Genomic DNA, 20540 nt, shown 5'->3' with positions numbered 1-20540 from the left:
CACAGTATCTCACAAAAGTGAGTACACCCCTCACATTTGTGTAAATATTTTCTTCTATCTTTTCATGTGACAACACTGAAGAAATGACACTTTTGCTACAATGTAAAGTAGTGAGTGTACAGCTTGTATAACAGTGTAAATTTGCTGTCCCCTCAAAATAACTTAACACACAGCCATTCATGTCTAAACTGCTGGCAACAAAAGTGAGTACACCCCTAAATGAAAATGTCCAAAGTGTCAATATTTTGTGTGGCCACCATCATTTTCCAGCACTGCCTTAACCAGGGGTCAAGTTCTGGGGAAAAAAGTGTGGGAACTCCCACCCAAGATCCACTCGCCCAAAAAAAAATAAAAAATGATACGCTCATATGCACGAACACTTCAAAAGTGGTATTTTTCATCCAATTTTCATATTGTGTGTATGAAGCTTAAAGCGGGGTTCCACCCTAAAGTGGAACTTCCGCTGATCGGATCCCTCCCCCCCCCTCCGGTGTCACAATTGGGACCTTTCAGGGGGGAGGGGGGTGGAGATACCTGTCAAAGACAGGTATTTACACCCACTTCCGGGCATAGACTCCCGTGGGAGTCTACGCCATTTCCTGTCCTGCCGCGCTGTCTGCTGGGACACACACGGGTCTCAGAGACAGCGTGGACCATTCTTATTGCGCTGCGCGACTCGCGCATGTGCAGTAGGGAACCAGGAAGTGAAGCCGATTCGCTGCACTTCCTGATTCCCTCACCTAGAATGGTGGCGGCAGCAGCCGAGAGCCGAGCGATCGATCAGCCTCAGCTGCCGGCATCGCTGGAACCCGGGAGAGGTGAGTGTCCATTTATTAAAAGTCAGCAGCTGTAGTATTTATAGCTGCTGGCTTTTAATATTTTTTTTGTAGGTGGAATCCCTCTTTAACTGTTAGTACATAAAAAAAAACAATCCTCAATAAACATAAATACGGTAATTCTCTGAATAATCAGCATTCATTCAATTGTACTTCCATGCAAATGTGAACATCATGTTCTGATCTTTATTGGGGAATGTTATTTTGTATATAGAGTGTTCATGTGGTGAGTTTACACTTTTCATTGAACAGAGTTTGGATAACACAGGGTTAAATGGAAAAATCATAAATGAACTGCACATTATCTGGAGAGAATGCTTGGGGAGATAGTGATGTGTTCCTGCTTAGGAGATGTATGTTAGCTTGGGGGGCTGCAAACTCTGCAGGGGCTCCAACACACACTTGCTGCTATTCCAACCCTTCACATATTTCCACATAAACTTCCCTTCTGGCATTAAACTTTGCCAGGTATTGTGCTCAGCTTACCACCCCAAACTGATGTTCCTCCCTCAGCTCACCTCTCTCCCTGCATGTCCTGTGAGCAGAATAGCTGTGCTCCTGTCCTGTTCTGTCCTGTGGGTTCTCTTATAATATGGCACTGAAGATAGAGGAGGGGGGGGATTCAGCGGGACACACAGAGCAAGTATGCAGGAGACAGAAAATCAGGAGGGGCCGGGGGGGGGAGGAGCGCATCACGGGAGGTCTGACTAAATACAATCCCTTAGTAGACCTGATCTACCCATCAGCTAGCTGTGATTCAGCTGTGATGTCACTTGCCACGTAGCCTGCCACACATTGCGCATTGTCACTTGCCACGTCACCTGCCACACATTGCAGATTGTCACTTGCCACGTAGCTTGCCACAGGTTGCGGATTGTCTCTTGCCATGTAGCCTGCCACACGTTGCAGACTGTCACTTGCCACGTAGCCTGCCACACATTGCGGATTGCCACGTCGCCTGCCATACGTTGCAGATTGTCACCTGCTGTGTCACTGGTCTTTAACTGTGTCCCATAGTGAAGTTAGGCAGCCCGCTCACACACTGAGTTGCCCAGCTGCACCCCCCCACCCGCCCACGCTGTCGCCCGTGGACTGTCCGCCCGCGCTGTCACCTACGCTGTTGCCGTGGAACCGCCCGCCCACGCTGTCACCTGCGGAACCGCCCGCCCACGCTGTCACCCGCGGATCCGCTCGCCTGCGATTTCACCTTCGGGACCCGCCCACGGAACGAGACCCGCGGAACCGCCGGCCCGCGGAACCGCCGACCCACGCTGTCACCCGCCGCATTCTCGGAGGGGGCAATTGCCCTGTTGCCCCCCCTGGATCCACCCCTGCTGTGATTGACAGGTAGATCGAAGAGGAAGCTGTCATGGGGCCCCCTACTGGCAATGCCTGAAAGGTCAGGTGTGCGGCATTAACTATTGCAAGCTGTGTTGGCAGCTGCTGGTGTAGCACCTGCCACACAGCTCGCATACTTTAAAGTCTTGCAGGACACGGCTGCTAATGGGAACTGAGTTCCTGTTGTGGAAAAAGTACAGGAACTCCGTTCCCATGCGTTCCTGCAGGACTTGAGCCCTGGTCTTAACCCTCTTGGGCATGGAGGTCACCAGAGCTTCACAGGTTGCCACCAGAGTCCTCTTCCACTCCTCCATGATGACATCACAGAGCTGGTGGATGACAGAGACCTTGCGCTTCTCCACCTTCTATTTGAGGATGCCCCACAGATGCTCAATAGGGTTTAGGTATGGAGACATGCTTGGTCAGTCCATCACCTTTACCCTCAGCTTCTTTAGCAAGGCAGTGGTCATCTTGGAGGTGTGTTTGGGGATGCTATGTTGGAATACTGCCCTGTGGCCCAGTCTCTGAAGGGAGGGGATCATGCTCTGCTTCAGTATGTCACAGTACATGTTGGCATTCATGGTTCCCTCAATGAACTGTAGCTCCCCAGTGTCAGCAGCACTCATGAAGCCACAGATCATAACACTCCAACTTTTGATGCTTGACTGTAGGCAAGACACACTTGTACTCCTCACCTGGTTGCACCATCGCTTGACACCATCTGAACCAAATACGTTTATCTCAGTCTCATCAGACCACAGGACATGGTTCCAGTAATCCATGTCCTTAGTCTGCTTGTCTTCAGCAAACAGTTTGTGGGCTTTCTTGTGCATCATCTTTAGAAGTTTTTTCTGGGATGACAGCCATGCAAACCAATTTGATGCATATCTGAGCGCTGACAGGCTGACTCCCATCCCTTGAACCTCTGCAGCAATGCTGGCAGCACTAATACGTCTATTTCCAAAAGACAACCTCTGGATATGACGCTGAACACGTGCACTCAGCGTCTTTGGTGGACCATGGTGAGGTCTGTTCTGAGTGGAATTTGTCCTGTTAAACCGCTGTATGGTCTTAGCCACTGTGCTGCAGCTCAGTTATAGGGTCTTGGCAATCTTCTTATAGCCTAGGACATCTTTATGTAGAGCAACAATTCTTTTTTTCAGATCCTAAGAGAGTTCTTTGCTACTTCCAGTGACCAGTATGAGAGAGTGAGAGCGATAACACGAAATTTAACACACCTTCTTCCCATTCACACCTGAGACCTTGTAACACTAACGAGTCACATGACACCAGGGAGGGAAAATGGCTAATTGGGCCCAATTTGGACATTTTCACTTAGGGGTGTACTCACTTTTGTTGCCAGTGGTTTAGACATTAATGACTGTGTGTTGAGTTATTTTGAGGGGACAGCAAATTTACACTGTTATACAAGCTGTACACTCACTACTTTATATTGTAGCAAAGTGTCATTTTTTCAGTGTTGTCATATGAAAAGGTATAATAAAATATTTACAAAAATGTGAGGGGTGTACTCACTTTTGTACGATAATATATATATATATATATATACACACACACACTAATACTATGTAGCAGCCCAGTGTCCATCACCCACGAAGCGTTTTCCTCCGGAGGGCTGTAGTCTCGGAGATCTCGCTTTGTTGGAGGATTGTCTACAAGTCCAAGAATTTCTGCAGCCTAACACATAATTTATGACTATGCTTCTCCAGCAAATATTAAATGATGAAAGTCTATAGAATCTCCTATTTATACAGGGAAGGCTGGGAGGGCTCTAGGCACTGCCTTGAGGAAGGGAGATGCCTGTCGCAGGAAAGACATCTCACAACGTAGAGTTTTGTTTTAGCCCTTGTACACACGGTCGGAGATTCCGACTGAATGTTTCCTATCGGACCGTCTTGTCGGATATTCCGACTGTGTGTGGTCTGCATCGGACTGTTTCTGTCGGAATATCCGACGGACCAACTTTTCCAACTTACCGGTAAAATTTTCTGACAAAATGCTCCGATCAGACATACTCCGATCATGTGTAGCCTACTCCGACGGACTCCACGCATGCTCAAATCAAATTCCTAGACCAAAGCTATTGGCTACTAGCCTGAACGTAGTCCCGTCCTAACGAAATAACGTCATCACGTTATGTACAATCGGATTTTCTGACAACTTAGTCCGACCGTGTGTATGCAACATCACTTTCGGACCTCTTCCGGAATTAATCCGTAGGAATTACTCCGACGGACTTGGTTGTCGGAATCTCCGACCGTGTGTACAAGGGCTTAGTCGTACCTCTTCTGGTGGTCACACACGCTTCCATTTTTCTTATCCAATCAATGCGTGTTTCGATCAAAATGATTGAATCCACAAACATTCGAATAGCTATAACTTTCCCTTTGATTGATTTATACAATTTTGATTGGATTTGATCAAACTGAATTAATCGGCCAGGGCGGAATATTATCCATCGTTTTGCATTGATCGGCAGCACTGAGATACTTTGTTCATAAATACGATTGTATTTAGATTGATCAGATAATGAGATTACTTGGTGGAAACAAGTACCTGAAGTACCATGCAATCCGGTTGCTCTGCATACTTGCATGCACTACTTTAGCTGCCATGTGGTGTGATTCAGCCCATTCAAAATGAATGGGCTTAAATTTCACCGCAATGAACCGCATGTGAATTGCATAGGAATGGGGAGCGTATTTCTGGTGTGAACCAGCCCCATGATTGGACAATGATTGTACATCTTGGCTGTGCTATGATTTCAGTTGACTTGCAACTTTTCTTGATTGATTGACTGATTAATTGATAGATGTTGATTTACCCTAGGTTCATATCTATGCTGCTGCGTTTTTTTTTTTTTTATCTTTAAAGTGTTACTAAACCCAGGATCCTGTATTCACTATATCTGGTCTCCCACAGTACACGGAATGTGGAAATACAATTATTTTAGTAAATGTAAATTGCTAAACACCTTTTCTCATCAGCAGTATATAGTCTTGTGACTTCTATCAGTGTCTGGTTAAAACTTGTAGGAGGAGTTTTCATCTTGCACTGAGCTGTCCTATAAGGATACAGGGCTCCTGACCCTCTCTCTGGACAGTGCTGATTGGCCCTGTGGTGATCACATGCACTCTCCCAAGAACATAAAAAAAACTCTCCAGCAATACACACCAAACTGAGCATGTGCAGAGTGATTACAGTAATCTGTCTTATCTGGACCTGTTTTGGAGTCAGTGGATGAAGGGGAGGATCAGAGAAGACAGGATCAAACAGACTTTTAATACAATGCAGAGGATTAACCCCTTAGGTGAGTATAACCAGCATGTTTTGCTGCATATACAGACGATTTTACTGTTGTGAGTTTAGTAACACTTTAACAGACTGTATATAGCTGGTTGTTAAGGAGCGGACCAGGAAGTCGGCCGCTATGTCCTTAATAACCAATGAGTCATCAGCTGTCAGCGGAATTCCCCGCTGAGAGCTGAATGTTAAAAAGAAAATTGCCAGCAATAAAAAAATGGGGGGAAAAAATGACGTGGGCTCTGGTATGAGGGGAACTCCACACCATATTAGAAAAAAAAAGGCCTGGGCCCCCACCCCCCCAAAAAAACCATGCCAGACACTTATCTAATCATGCAGCCTGGCAGATCAGTAACGGGACGAAAGAGCCCCCCCATTCCTGAATCATACCAGGTCACATGCTTTCAACATGGGGGGGGGGTGCTTTGGTGCATGTTGATGGTGACAAGAGGATGGGGTCAAGGGCCTCTTCCTTACAACCCTGGCCAGTGATTGTGGGGGTCTGCGTGTGGGGGACATACCAGACTCTGGAAGCGCCCTTTACCAAGGGGGCCCCCAGATCCCAGCCCCCTCCCAATGTGAATGGTACCACTACTCGTTCACCAAAAAAAAAAAAAATATTTTAAAAATAACAGTAGGCAGTTTTTGATGAGTTCATTATTTAAAAAATAAAAAACAATGTCCCCCAATGTAGATCTATCATCAGTCATGAAGCCACTGAACCACAAAAAAATGGTCCACTCCTGTCGAAGGCTCCCGCTGTCTGCCAGCTCTAAAATAACTAAGGTAGTGGGGGCGGAGTCACCCGCTGACGTCACCTAGTAGTCCCGCCCCCTTGTGACATCTTCGGCCAGGGGCATGCTATATCACAAGGGGGTATGGCTATCTGGGCTTTTTAAAGGGGGCTTCCAGATTCCGATAAGCCCTCCACCCACAAACCCTCATATTCACCAGCCAGGGTTGTGGTGAAAAGGCCATTTTCCCCATGGGGACAAAGTGCTTTGGGGGGGGGCAGAGCCCACCTGCACGAAGCACCTCCCCATGTTGAGGGCTTGTAGCCTGGTAAGGAGGGGAGCGCTCACTCGTCCCCTCTCTTTCCTGACCTGCCAGGCTACATGCTCACATAAGGGTCTGGTACGGATATGGGGGGGCCCCATGGCATTTAAAATACATTTTTTTATTGCCAGCTATTTTTTTTTTACATTCCAGTGGTTCCTGTGCGTTTCCTGCATTTTGTGAAAAACGCACCTTCCATTATAGTCAATGGAAGTGTACCAAAAATGCACAATTTTTAATTGCGGTTTTTAAGCCGCATTTTTCATAGGTGACCAGAGAGGAAGACGCATGTAAGGCACATTATGCGGTGCGTTGAATTTTAACGCAGTGCATTAAAAGTCACTAAGCAAGGAAGTCAGGCTGCGTTCACCTTGAAAACCCAATTGCGTCCTAGTGAATAAATTTTTTTTTTAAATGTGAATTTAACTTGCGCATGATTGGACGATTGAGGTGCACATACCCACTCCTTATTCACTGAGGACCAGGACTTGCAGAGTGAATGTATTGACTTGTTGCCCCGAGTTGCTCTTTAAGCTCCTGTTCTGCAGGGTTGGTTGTACAAGATGTTTGCAAGCGATTACAAAACAGCAGCGGTATGGCAGCTGCGAGCTGGCACACAAAGCGGCGCTCTGCTTATTTTGGCTGACTCCGGCGACCTTTGGCTTTTCCTAGTAGTACTTGGATGGAGCAGTAATCAGGATTTCTGACAAGATAGATTCAGAGGGAGGAATGCACATCCCTGAGTATTCACACAGATAGAGGGGGGGGGGGGGGGGGGGGGGCACTGCCGACTGGTGAGCATTGCCCAAACTTCCTGCAAGATATGTCAGGATGAGGACCATTCATCATTAGGCAGGAGACAGATGGGCTGTCAGGCAGCCAAGATTACTCTTACAAGCAGGGGGAAGGTTTGCCAGCGCCAGAAAAGAAAATTGAATTGTTAGCTCTGAGGGCCAGGCTTCTGCAGGTTTTAAAGGTGTAGTAACCCTGGTATGATTTTCTCTGCCTGTTTTTTATTTAGAGCAAAGTATATACTGTATACAGGTTTGGATTCCCCCTCCCTGCCATGAATGTACATATTAAAGAGTATCTTCTAAACCCAAAAAATGAATAAATTGCAGCCAATAAGTCCTGGAAATGCTGCAAGGAAAACACCTCCTGTCCTAGGGTGACAACGCTCACCGACTGCACTGTATCTATGGAGAAGAAATGTTGTCACCCTGGGCTGCTCTGCTGATTTGGACTGCAAACACCTCCCCCTCTCATCATCTGCATTTCATGGGGAGGAGGTGCCTCATAGTTCACAGACGTTCCTGGTTGATCCAGGATGTAGTGTCTGCTTTTGTTTCACTTTTCAGGCTTTTTTTTCACCTCGGAATCCTGCCAGTTAAATGCTTACTTGGCAAGGGTGGCAATGCTCACTCACTGCACTAAATCGATGGAGGAGCAGTGTTGTAACCCTAGGCTGCTTTACAGACACACTTTATGCTCAGTCATCTTTTCTGAGTATATTGACGTTCCTTTAACTACTTAAATACTGGGCACTTTCACCCCCTTCCTGCCCAGGTAATTTTTCAGCTTTTAGCGATGTCGCACTTTGAATGACAATTATGCAGTCATGCAACATTGCACCCAAATACATTTTTAATAATTTCCTTCACATAAATATACCTCTTCTTGGTGGTATTTAATCACCGCTGGATTTTTTTTTTTTTGCCAAAAAACATAAAAATATCAAAAAAAAAAATGTTTTTCTTAGTTTCTGTCAGAAAATGTTGTAAATAAGTAATTTTTCTCCTTGACTGATGTACCTTGATGAGGCTGCACTGATGGGCACCGATGAGGCAGCACTGATGGTCACTGACGAGGTGGCAGTAATATGCAACACTGATGGGCACTGATAGGTGACACTAATATGCAGCAGTAATGAGCACTGATAGGCTGCACTGAGTGGTGGCACTGATAGGCGGCACTGATAGGTAGCACTGATGGGTGGCACTGATGAGCACTAAAAGGTGGCACTGATGGGCACTTATGAGGCCGCACTGATGAGGCCGCACTCATGGGCACTGATGAGGCAGGACTGATGGGCACTGATGGGGTGGCAGTAATGAGGAGGCACTAATATGCAACACCGATGGGCACTGATAGGTGGCACTGATATGCAGCAGTGATGAGCACTGATAGGTGGCACTGAGAGGTGGCACTGGTGGGCACTGATGGGTAACACTGGGGGACACTGATGGGTGGCACTGATAGACATTGATGGGAACTGAAAGGCAGCACTGATTGGCATAACTGATGGGCACAGACTGGTGTCACCGATGGGCACAGACTGGTGTCACTGGTGGGCACAGAGTGGCGTCACTAATGGGCACTGCTGGGGCTGCATTGTAATCAGTGCCCTGATTACCCTTTCACATCTTCCCTGTGAGGAGATGGCATTGATTGGCTATGCTCACCTCACACACTGTCAGTGTGAGGCGAGGAGAGCCGATAAACAGCACTTCCTTATGTACATGTGATCGACTTGATTTGACACAGCTGATCACATGGGCAAAGAGCCGCGGCACTTTGCCGAGATCAGGATCCCACTGTGTCCCAGGAACATGGCACACCTGCGATCGCTGGGTCGTGTTTCCCCCACGGGTGCACAATCACAGCTAATCTGGGCGCCGTCATATGATGTCGCCCCAGAACAAGAGCCGCACCGCTCCACCGTCATTTAATGGTGGACGGGCGGCAAGTGGTTAAAAAGGGTTAGTTCAGCTTTACAAAAAAAAACACTTATGCAGATAAGGAGTGCCTGTAGATAAAAACAAACTGTGCAGCTCTGACTGAAATTGGATAATGTCCTTGCTATAGGTAGGCCATTTATGTAGTTCATGAAGCCTGACTGGAATACTCCTAGGACACTGCTAAGTGTGGCCTAGTCATTACTGTTTCCCTCCACTCACAAAAGTAAGCTCTCAGACGCTGAGCTCAGAGCTACTGCATCAGGAGGGAAATAGAGCATGTGAGGGGGTTTGAATCAGAGAAAAAGCTCACTCCTGTGATCGTGGAGGTAGGCAGTTACTTTAGCAATGTCCTGGGACTATAGGTGTAGGCCATTTATGCACCTCATGAAGCCTGACTGGAATTCTCCCAGGACGTTACTAAGTCAGGCTTCATGAGGTACATAAATGGCACCAATAGCAAGGGCATTATTCAACTTTAGTCAGAGCTGCACAGTTTGTTTTAATCTACAAACGCTCCTTATCTGCACAGCCAGTTTTTTGGTAAAAGGTGAACTAACCCTTTAACTCCGTGCCCCCGGAGCACAGTCCACACTCTGTACTGAGGCAAGCAAATCGCTTTAAACAGCCTGAACCGGCAGTTACAAGTCATTTACTCATCTGTTGCCAAAACATCCACCAGCTCCGTTAGAGAGAGGAGAACACGATGAAACAGTCTGTCATCGCGGGCCTAACTAAGATGGCTGCCAGCTCTCTGCACATCTGATACCACAGACCTTCAATCTTCAACAGTTAGGGAACCTCAAAAAAAATAAAAAGAAAAACACTTTCCATTCCGCGTTTAGGTTCTGGACTTCTATAAAATCGGCCAAATCAGATCATTTTGCGACTTCACCAGGTTTTCTTTGTGACAACCGACTCGCCTTTACCCTTGGTTCACTCCTATGCGATTTTTAGGCCCCATTCACACCTGAGCGTTTTGTAGCTTGGAGCCTCAAGCTACAAAACTCTGGAGGGGAAAAAATCTATTATTCTCTATGGAAATGGTTCACATCTCTACTCCAAAACACCTGAAGTTCTAACAAGTTCTGAAACTTTTTTTTTAGGCAGATTTGGGTGTTTTTCTGCTTTTTACATTGGTGGCCTTTTGGCCTGTACAAAATTCTGGCAAAAACGCTGTAAAAAACACGCGACTTCATGCCTGAAAACGCTATGCTCAGGTGTGAATGGGGCAGAAACGCACTACAGGCCATTTAGCTTCCTATGGATCTAGTTCACATGTGTGTGTTTTTGGAAAGGGTCAGGGACTTTTTTCCCAGAAGCAGATTGCATTTTGCATGTAGTAGACTTCAATAGACCTGCACCAAAAATCGCAAGTGTTTTTTGATGCATTTTTGATGTGTTTTTTTTTTTTTTTTTGGCTAATAGGAAAGTAAGACAGCTCTGTTTATGTAGTGTGACTTTGATGTGACATTGATGCTACTTAAAGCGGAGTTCCACCCAAAAATGGAACGTCAACTTTTTGGATTCCTCCCCCCTCCAGTGTAACGTTTGGCACCATTCAGGGGGGAGGGGGGAGCAGATACCTGTCTAATACAGGTATTTTGCTCCCACTTCCGGGCATAGATACCCAAGCCACCCGTGGGTATCTACGCCACTTCCGGTGTTGTGACATATACAGTCCGGCCATCGAAAAGTGTCCGCCCTGTACTGCACAGCGATTGCGCAGTACGGAGCAGAAGGAGAACTCCATGCGGAGTTCCACCCAAGAGTTGAACTTCCGCTCATTTGTCTCTTCCCATCCTCCGATGTCACGTTTGTTTGTTTTTTTATATTAACTTTATTGTTATTACAAGGGATGAACAATATCTCATGTAATATCATGGGCCGTGACAGGTCCTCGTTATGGAAAGATCTGGGGTATATTAGACCCCAGATCTCTCCTCTGGCCTCCAAAGCAGCTGTCTGCTCGGTTGTTTTTTTGGCCGCTAACAGCCAGGTAAACAAACTGAACTGGAAGTGAGGAAATCGCTGTCGTTTCTGGTTTACGGGGTCGAACGGCAGAGCCAAAGAAAGGCGGGGGGTAGTGGGGGGGCCTTCTGCCACTCAAATCACTTCTGCTTATACAAGGGCCTTATACACTGATCAAAATTTGTCTGGTGCAACAGGTGGAACAAGCCAACTTTCAATCAGTGTGTGGCCATCCCAGTTCAACAGAACTCGATTGTTCAATCAAGTGTGTGTTGGTGTGATGCGTGGCTATTCATTTTTAATTACAATGCAACGCACATCAGTTGGCAAAATGGGGTGTAAGGACACACACTACTATGCTAGGTAACACACTACTGTGCATTGTGGTGCTCTATATTATAAAAACATTTGGTGCAGTTTGGTGCCTTAAGCAGCCCAATCAAATGAATCGGTTACCTTAACCACTTGACCTTGGGAAGGTTTACCCCCTCTTCATGACCAGGCCATTTTTTGTGATCCGACACTGTGTTACTTTAACTAATAATTGCACGGTCATGCAACGCTGTACACAAACAAAATGTATGTAATTTTTTTCCCACAAATAGAGCTTTCTTTTGGTGGTATTTGATCACCTCTGCAGTTTTTATTTTTTGCGCTATAAACAAAAAAAGGGTGACAATTTTGAAAAAAAATATATATATATTTTTTACATTCTGCTATAAAACATATCCAATAAAAAAAAATGTAAAAATCACATTCCTTAGTAAGTTTTGTCTAATATGTATTCTGCTACATATTTTTGGTGAAAAAAAATAAAAATCCCAATAAGCATATATTGATAAAAAAAAGTCATGGCTTTTTTTTTTTTTTTGTTACTAGTAAGGGTGGCGATCAACAACTTATAGCAGGCGGACAAAAAATGCTAAAAAGATGCACTGTCACTGAATAATAACTAGAGGTGTACCAAATGGAAATTTTGGTGCCAAAACCGAAAATGCAGGATGCACTTGGCCGAAAACCAAAACCGAAAATGATAGTTTTTCGAAAATATTTATATTTTTATATATAATTATATTATATTTGACTTTTTAATTAATACCATCAATTTAAATGAATATGAATTTATTGTTGCCCATTATTGGCACCTTTAGGTGCAAGAAAAGCTCAAGAAAAATCCCTTTAAATTCTATTTATGTCTTCACACTGGTCCGGTGTGCTTCCATTATGGTGTTAAAAATCCAGCTTAGTGCATTTTTGGTCAGTTAAAAAAAAAAAAACACGCCTTCCAGTTCAAATGCATTCAAAACTCAGAAAGAACGCATCATTAACACACCTGTGTTATGTTTTTGGTGCAGTTTTTGAGTCACATAACACTAATCATGGTAAAATCGGCCCAAAATTGCTGCAAATTCGCAGTAAAATTGCAGTGACTTCGCAGTAAAATCACAGCAAATTCTCTGTAAAGTCGCTGCGCGTTTTCAATGCCATTATCAGCATCTTTTGGCTCGTTTCACACTGCAGTGATACAGGAACCCTGTGAATCCACTGCGGGTTCCCGCATCGCATGTCTCCCAGGGAACTGCTGGGAATGTTAATTAAAAGTTGACACCCCCAAATCAGTTCGCATATCGCAATGCGATCTGCATATTCGAACATGCGATCCGATTCTGACGTGTACCAAAAAAAGGATCCTGTGCGAATTTGGTACGAATGTAATGCGAATTCAGCCATACTATCTGTATGGCTGAAATTGCATCGCACGGAGATCGCATGTGATTTGCACTGCAATGTGATGCGATCAGATGCAATGTCGGACATTGCACAAGTGGGAATCGGCCTTTACTCTTATCGGCAGTCAAATAACACCACTTTCAGCCAAAATATTTTGGCGGACGAAATTTTGATGCATCTGTACTAATAAAGTTAGTTAAACATCTAAGGTGATCAAAGGATTAACTGTGTGCCTAACCAGTGTTTTGGTATACTGTGTGAGGTGTAATCAAAGCACGGCGGGTCGCCGGCGGCACGTGTTCCCCCCCCCCCCCCCCCACCCGAAAAGCACAGGATCACGTACCTATCTATGTTATGTGGTTGGCAAATTTCAGGAGGCTTAAAATGCTGTTATTAGGGTGATTAAAGGGTTAAATGTGTGCCTAGCCAGTGTTTGTGTGTACATGTTTTGCTGCTTTTACTAAGGGATGTGCTGATTTTATTCCCTGCTTTGCAGGAAAAGAAAATCCATCACATCCCCACTGACAGGACAGAGATCTGCATTGTTTACATAGGCAGAGCTCCATCCTGTGTCTCTCCTCGATGATCAGTGGGTACCAGGGAACATCCATTGACCGGTACCCGCTGATTGGCTTCTGCTGTGACTAATCACAGAAGAAGCAGTGCGCCCCCTACCAGGAAGGGCAGAATCACACATACTGTATATATATAAATATATATATGTTACTCTGCACACAGCAGCCTCCCTGTAGCAGTAAATCTACTATAAGGTGATCGCCAACTGGTTAATGCAATGCAAGTTGGCGCACAGCATAATGCACGTCAACCAGTGTGCGTTAACGCACCGCAGCAGTGTGAATCCAGCCTTGATGATGAATGGTGGAGCTTTTTCAGCAGATGATATGGTTGCTGTATATTTATTTTATTTTAACAGACTTGTAAATTACTGAGACATCCACTTTAACTACATTGTTCGCCATGTTTATGGCTGGGTTAGAATTCTGACTCCATGCAGCTCTTTGGGAGAGTCAGAAAATTAAAAAATATGCCCCCCAAAAAAACAACCAAAATTCAGATTTTCCACTGCCGATTATTAAGCAAGAGCAGAATAAATTAAAACGTCAAAGCGACTTGATTATCAGGCGGCGCTGCTCCCCCCCGGCACTGCCATGCGTCCTCCTCCGCCTGTTGTGACAGCTTCATTTTAATTGCCGTTCCGCAAGTGATCCGTTTACTCTGTTTACGTTGCAGGTACCTTGCAAAACTGTCGTCGGTGGGCAGCATTTCAGAAGAGGAGACTTGTGAGAAGCTGAAGGGATTAATTCAGCGCCAGGTGCAGATGTGTAAGAGGAATCTGGAAGTCATGGACTCCGTCAGGCGGGGGGCTCAGTTGGCCATTGAGGAATGTCAGTATCAGTTCAGGAATCGGCGGTGGAACTGCTCCACGCTGGACACGCTGCCCGTATTCGGGAAGGTGGTGACGCAAGGTAACAGAACAGCCCAGATGTTATTCGCACATGCCTGTTAAAGGGTTCCTCGACCCTGGATATTCTGGAGTGTGGAGGATGCATGAAAGTTAATGTGTATGTGAACGCTAACGATGAATGTCTCTTATTTGGTCTGTTAAGGCAGAACTCCAGCCAAAAGCAACAACATTAAAAAAGAATAGTACATTAAAAGATAAAAGAACAAAACCATCTTTTGTTGCAATATTCACCTTCAATCCAGAGATTTCCTCTGCAGTACTTTTTTCTGCCACTAGATGTCCTTAGGCTTATGGCAAGCATCATTCAATTCACTTCCTTTGAGCCCAGCTCATCCTAGACCAGGGGACCCCAACCGGTCCATGGCCTGTTAGGAGGCGGACTGCGCAGAAATTCACAACATGAGAACAGAGAGCTGCCGAAGCGCATTACCGCTCTGGCACAGCTATCCATTGCCGGCTGCAATAAGGGGAAGTGTGGTGCAGGATTCAATGCATACCACTGCTCCCTTTTTTTCAATCCAGAGATTTCCTCTGCAGTCGTTTTTTTCTGCCACTAGATGTCCTTAGGCTTATGGCCAGCAACATTCAATTCACTTCCTTTGAGCCCAGCTCATCCTAGACCAGGGGACCCCAACCCGGTACCTGTCCATCGCCTGTTAGGAGCCGGACCATGCAGGAATTCATAATATGAGAAATCAGAGCTGCTGGAGCGCATTGCCCTCTGGCAGCTATCCATTGGCAGCTGCAGTAGGGGGCAGTGTAGTGCACGATTCAGCGCATCACACTGCTCCCTTTTTTTTCAATCCAGAGATTTCCTCTGCAGTACTTTTATTCTGCCACTAGATGTCCTTAGGCTTATGGCCAGCATCATTCAGTTCACTTCCTTTGAGCCCAGCTCATCCTAGACCAGGGGACCCCAACCAGTCCATGACCTGTTAGGGGGAGGACCACGCAGAAATTCACAACATGAGAACAGAGAGCTGCCGGAGCACTTTACCGCTCTAGCAGCTATCCATTGCCGGCTGCAGTAGGGGGCAGTGTAGTGCACAATTCAGTGCATACCACTGCTCCCTTTTTTTCAATCCAGAGATTTCCTCTGCAGTAGTTTTTTTCTGCCACTAGACATCCTTAGGCTTATGGGCAGCATCATTCAATTCAATTCCTTTGAGCCCAGCTCATCCTAGACCAGGGGACCCCAACCAGTCCGGAGCGGGACCGTGCAGGAATTCACAACATGGGAACAGAGAGCTGCCAGAGCAGCTGCGATAGGGGGCAGTGTGTTGAACGATTCAGCGCATCACATGGCTCCTTTTAAAAAAAAAACTTGTACAAACTTAATTTGAAGTGTACAAAATGTACACTTCATTCTTGGTAATGTACAGCAGCGTGATGCACTGCTGTACATTGCCATGCAATTCAGCATGGTGCGCTGCGATAAAATGCAGCATGTCTGCATTTTATCGCAGCAAGCTGCAGCGCTGCCAACGTTTGAATGGGACACATAGGAAACAATTGTTGGTGACAGCCGTTTTACAATGCAGTATGTCTGTCACTGCACACTGTGAATTATTATTATTATTATTATACACAATTTATATAGTGCCAACAGTTTACTCAGTGCTTTACAATGTAGAGGGGGGGGAGCACAATTATAGTACAGTTCAATACAGAAGGGGCAGGGGAGCTTACATTCTAAAGGGAGGAGGTGGTGGTACAAAAGGTAATAGATGCAGGGAATGATTTGTTGGGGAATTAGCCCCTGCTACACCCCACGCCCTCGGATCTTCCATGTAACCGGTTCCTGGTGCCAAAAAAGCTCGAGGGCTGTTTCCCTAGACCTCCCCCCCAGCCTGGGATTTTACAGTGAACGGAGAAGCTCATCACTTTGTCACTCTTCTCTCTCCTCCTACCAGCATGCTTCTTGTCAGCCCATGACTTGATTGGCTCCTTGTGCCAGAGTTCCACATTTAAACAGCATTCGTGCAAGTTTTGTGAGCATTCACAAGATGTGCAAAAAAAGCGCAATGCACTTGCCATCCCTTGCTAATGTTATTTTTGCTGCATGTATTGCTGCATTTAAGGTGCCTTTAACAATGAATGGTGCGGCAAGCGTGACAAGCTGTTTTCACGATTTGTAAATGAGAATCAAGTGATTTTTTCACACGTTCTAGAAACTCTATAGTGGGAAAACAGCGTTAAAGCCGGACACACCAATTTTGGTATCATATGGAGAATCCTTCCGTGAATCATTTGGATTTGTGATGGCAGCCGGCCGCCATTGAAAAAGACAGGGGATTCTAAACCTGATACATTAGCTATGGGTAGAGTTGGCCTTTAAATTATCAAAGATGTTGTTATTTTAATTCACTTGTATGTGTGACATTTTTTGAAACTTGCAACAGATTTCCCTATGTAAAAAAATAACGAACCCATAATGAACTAATCTGTTTGATGTGGAGTTGAGCAAGGTTATTTCTTATCTTATCTTTAAAATCTTAGATCTTAGAGACTTCAGCACTGTCCAGCATATTTCCGCAGCCCAGCTTTCCCTTTTCATCGATCCCAAGTGTCACCGACTGTTTTCCATATATCCCTATAAATACTAGAGGACAAAATAATACGTTTTATGTCCAGCGCCCTCTAGTGGATTTTCTGGGCATTAAATGTATAATGCATCTACAATTCTACATCAGCAGCAATACTATGTGGGCTGAGCTGCTTGTTGTACAGGGAGATCTGCTTTTCATGGTATAAGATGATGGACAGAGGGTCAGGTGCTGCTTTTATGGAAAAAGAGAAAGTCAGTTTGCTGTTGAATTCCTCCTATCGTCTCTCGGAAAGGTGTAGCACCTTTTCTATAATGATGGCAGCTGGCTGAATTAGGGATACGTTCTCCCAGGGCCATATTGAGAGATCAAGTTGCCATATGAGGACTTATTTGCTTTGCTACAAATCTCATTACTACTTTTGTCAGAAACTCGGAACTGAAATAAAAACATGACTGTGCAGCTAGAGGCAGTACACAGTGGGGTTGATTTACTAAAGGCAAATAGACGGTGCACTTTGCAAGAGCAGTTGCTCCAGAGCTTAGTAAATGGGGCAAAGCTTCACATTGCAAAAAATATCCAATCACGCGCAAGGAAAATAAAAAAAAAACAGCATTTTTGCTTGCACATGATTGGATGATAGAAGTCATCAGAGCTTCCCCTCATTTACTAAGCTTTGGAGCTACTACAAAGTGCACAACCTGCTTGCCTTTGGTAAATCAACCCCAGTGTACGTTATATGCAGCGCAGACCTCAGACTACACAGTCAGGAGCCTGCTGAGGAAGAAAATGTGTGTTCTTGGTAAATGAACTGCAGAAAGTCTTGTGTCTCTCATGGGTCTTGAAAGGTGAATGCACGATGGCATTTTAATGCAATGTTTAGATGAGGCACAAGCTTGTGCCTTGTCGAAACATCAAATTAAACCGCCATTGCGCACAAATATATTATATTTTATATATATATATATATATATATATATATATATATATATATATATAACCACAACACTACCTGCCTGGAGTTTGCATGTTCTCCCTGTGCCTGCGTGGGTTTCCTCCGGGTAATCCGGTTTCCTCCCACACTCCAAAGACATGCTGGTAGGTTAATTGGATCCTGTCTAAATTGTCCCTAGTATGTATGAATGTGAGTTAGGGACCTTAGATTGTAAGGGTAGGGACTGATGTGAATGTACAATGTATATGTAAAGCTCTGCGGAAATTGATGGCGCTATATAAGTAACAGAAATAAATAAATATATATATATATATATAGGCATACTCCACTTTTAATTACACAATTGGGTTTATTTACTAAAGCTGGAAAGTGCAAAATCAGGCTCACTTCTGCATTGAAAACCCATGAGCTTTCAGGTTTTAATTGAACAATTGCTTAATTGAACAAGCCGAGGTTAGAAGCTCATTGGTTTCTATGCAGAAGTGAGCCTGATTTTGCAGCTTTAGTAAATAAGCCCCATTGTGTACTTAAAATTGGGGTATGCTTGTGTATACATATATACATATATTATTACCAAATGTATTGGGGCGACTGCCTTTACACTCACAGTTCTAGGACTGTAGACCTTGCTTTGTGCACGGGTCCAAATCATTTGGTGGAGGGGGGATTATGGTGTGGGGTTGTTTTTTGCCCCCTTAGTTCCAGTGAAGGGAACTCTTAGGACAGGGGTAGGCAACCTCGGCCCTCCAGCTGTTTCAAAACTACAATTCCCACCATGCCTCTGTTTCTAGGAGCCATGCCTGTGATTGTCAGGGTCTTGCTATGTCCCAGTTTCAAAATAGCTGGAGGGTCGAGGTTATGTACCAATGCCATAAGGCGTCAGCATACCAATAAATTTTGGACAATTTCATGCTCCCAACTTTGTAGGAACAATTGGGGGATGGCCCCTTCCTGTTCCAACAAGACTGCACACCAGTGCACAAAGCAAGGTCCATAAATACACGGATTAACGAGTTTGGGGTGGTTGAACTTGACTGGCCTGCACAGAGTCCTGACCTCAACCTAATAGAACACCTTTGGGATGAATTAGAGTGCAGGCCTTCTCATCCAACATCAGTGCCTGACCAAACAAATGCGCTTCTGGAAGAATGGTTAAACCTTCCCATAGACACACTCCTAAACCTTGTGGACAGTCTTCCCAGAAGAGTTGAAGCTGTTATAGCTGGAAAGGGTGGGCCAACTCCATACTGGACCCTACAGACTAAGACAGGGAAGCCGTTAAAGTTCATGTGTGTTTAAAGGCAGGCATCCCAATACTTTTGGTGATATAGTGTATATGTATGTATATATATATATATATATATATATATATATAAATCGAAAAAGAAAACGGCACTCACGTGTCTTAAGAGGTGAACGCACGATGGCGGTTTAATTCAATGTTTTAACTAAGCACAAGCTTGTGCCTTGTCAAAATGTTGGATTAAACCATCATCGAGTGTTCACCTCTCAAGACACGTGAGTGCCTCTTTCTTTTTTGATTTATATATATATATATACACTATATCACCAAAAGTATTGGGACACCTTTTTTTATTTATATGCACTACAGTCTTTTGCTGTGCACCCAGGCCCAATTTTTATTCCTGATTTGTGTGCGGTGACAACCATTGGGTATTATACATTATATATTATATTTATTATTATAATAATATATATATATATATATATATATATATATATATATATATATATATATATATATATACATATATACACATATATACATATATATATAATTTTTTTTCTTAATATAACATATTTATACATAAAATACATTGGTTTAAAATTATAAAACAAAATAAAACTGATAGAGCTGACCCAAAACTTTATTATTATTATATAGGATTTATATAGCGCCAACGTTAGGGTAAACTGTACAGTTCTAATACATGCGAGGAAATGCCATGAGCAGAAACCCATTCCAACAAATGCTTTAATGGAAACGGATTCTGATTGGTTTCTGTAGCTCCTGTAGCAGCGTATGCAATGATCCACAAAAAACCTGCTTTCTGCTCCATTTTTTTCCATTTTTAATGGTGTAGGAGTAGACAAAGAAGGCAGACTGTAATATTAAACAAGGAAAATATGACAAGAAAAACAAACATATGCTTCATCTCAGCAAAATGTTTGTTTCCCTACAAGCACTCTGCGTTGACAAGTGTGTCCCTTTAAACTTGGCCCCCTTCCCAGTAAGGCCGCGTACACACGGGCGGACTGTTCGCCCAACCTTGTCCGCTGAACAGTGTTTGGGCGGACAGTCCGCTCGTGTGTGGGCTTTCAGCGGACAGTTTCAGCGGACAGTTGGACGGACAAAGTCTTTCGGAAATTCCGAAAAACTGTCCGCTGAAACTGTGTTTGAGCGAACAGTCCGCCCGTGTGTGGGTGGGCCTGTCCGCTGTACTTTCGAAATGAGCGGACTGTTCCCGCTCGGAAAGTCCGCCCATTTTGAGCGCGTGTACAGGTAGGCGGGGCCCGCGAAGGAGACGTCGCGGGCTCCGC

At 44.6% G+C, this 20540-nt stretch overlaps 1 protein-coding gene across 1 annotated transcript in view; it reads left to right on the top strand.

Annotated features, from left to right (window-relative positions):
- The window catches only part of WNT4 (Wnt family member 4), a 110061-nt gene that overhangs the window by 55973 nt on the left and 33548 nt on the right, over window positions 1-20540 (top strand). The window contains exon 2 of the mRNA XM_077457934.1: window positions 14243-14478. Coding sequence (XP_077314060.1) covers window positions 14243-14478 — 236 coding nt within the window. The remainder of the gene's footprint in view (window positions 1-14242; window positions 14479-20540) is intronic.

The sequence above is a fragment of the Lithobates pipiens genome, unplaced genomic scaffold, assembly GCF_037356315.1.
Source record: "Lithobates pipiens isolate NorthernLeopardFrog02 unplaced genomic scaffold, aLitPip1_a1.2 Scaffold_27, whole genome shotgun sequence".
NCBI classification, from domain to species: domain Eukaryota; kingdom Metazoa; phylum Chordata; class Amphibia; order Anura; family Ranidae; genus Lithobates; species Lithobates pipiens.
The sequence above is the reverse complement of the archived record's forward strand: the minus strand, read 5'-3'. Positions and strand labels throughout refer to the sequence as shown.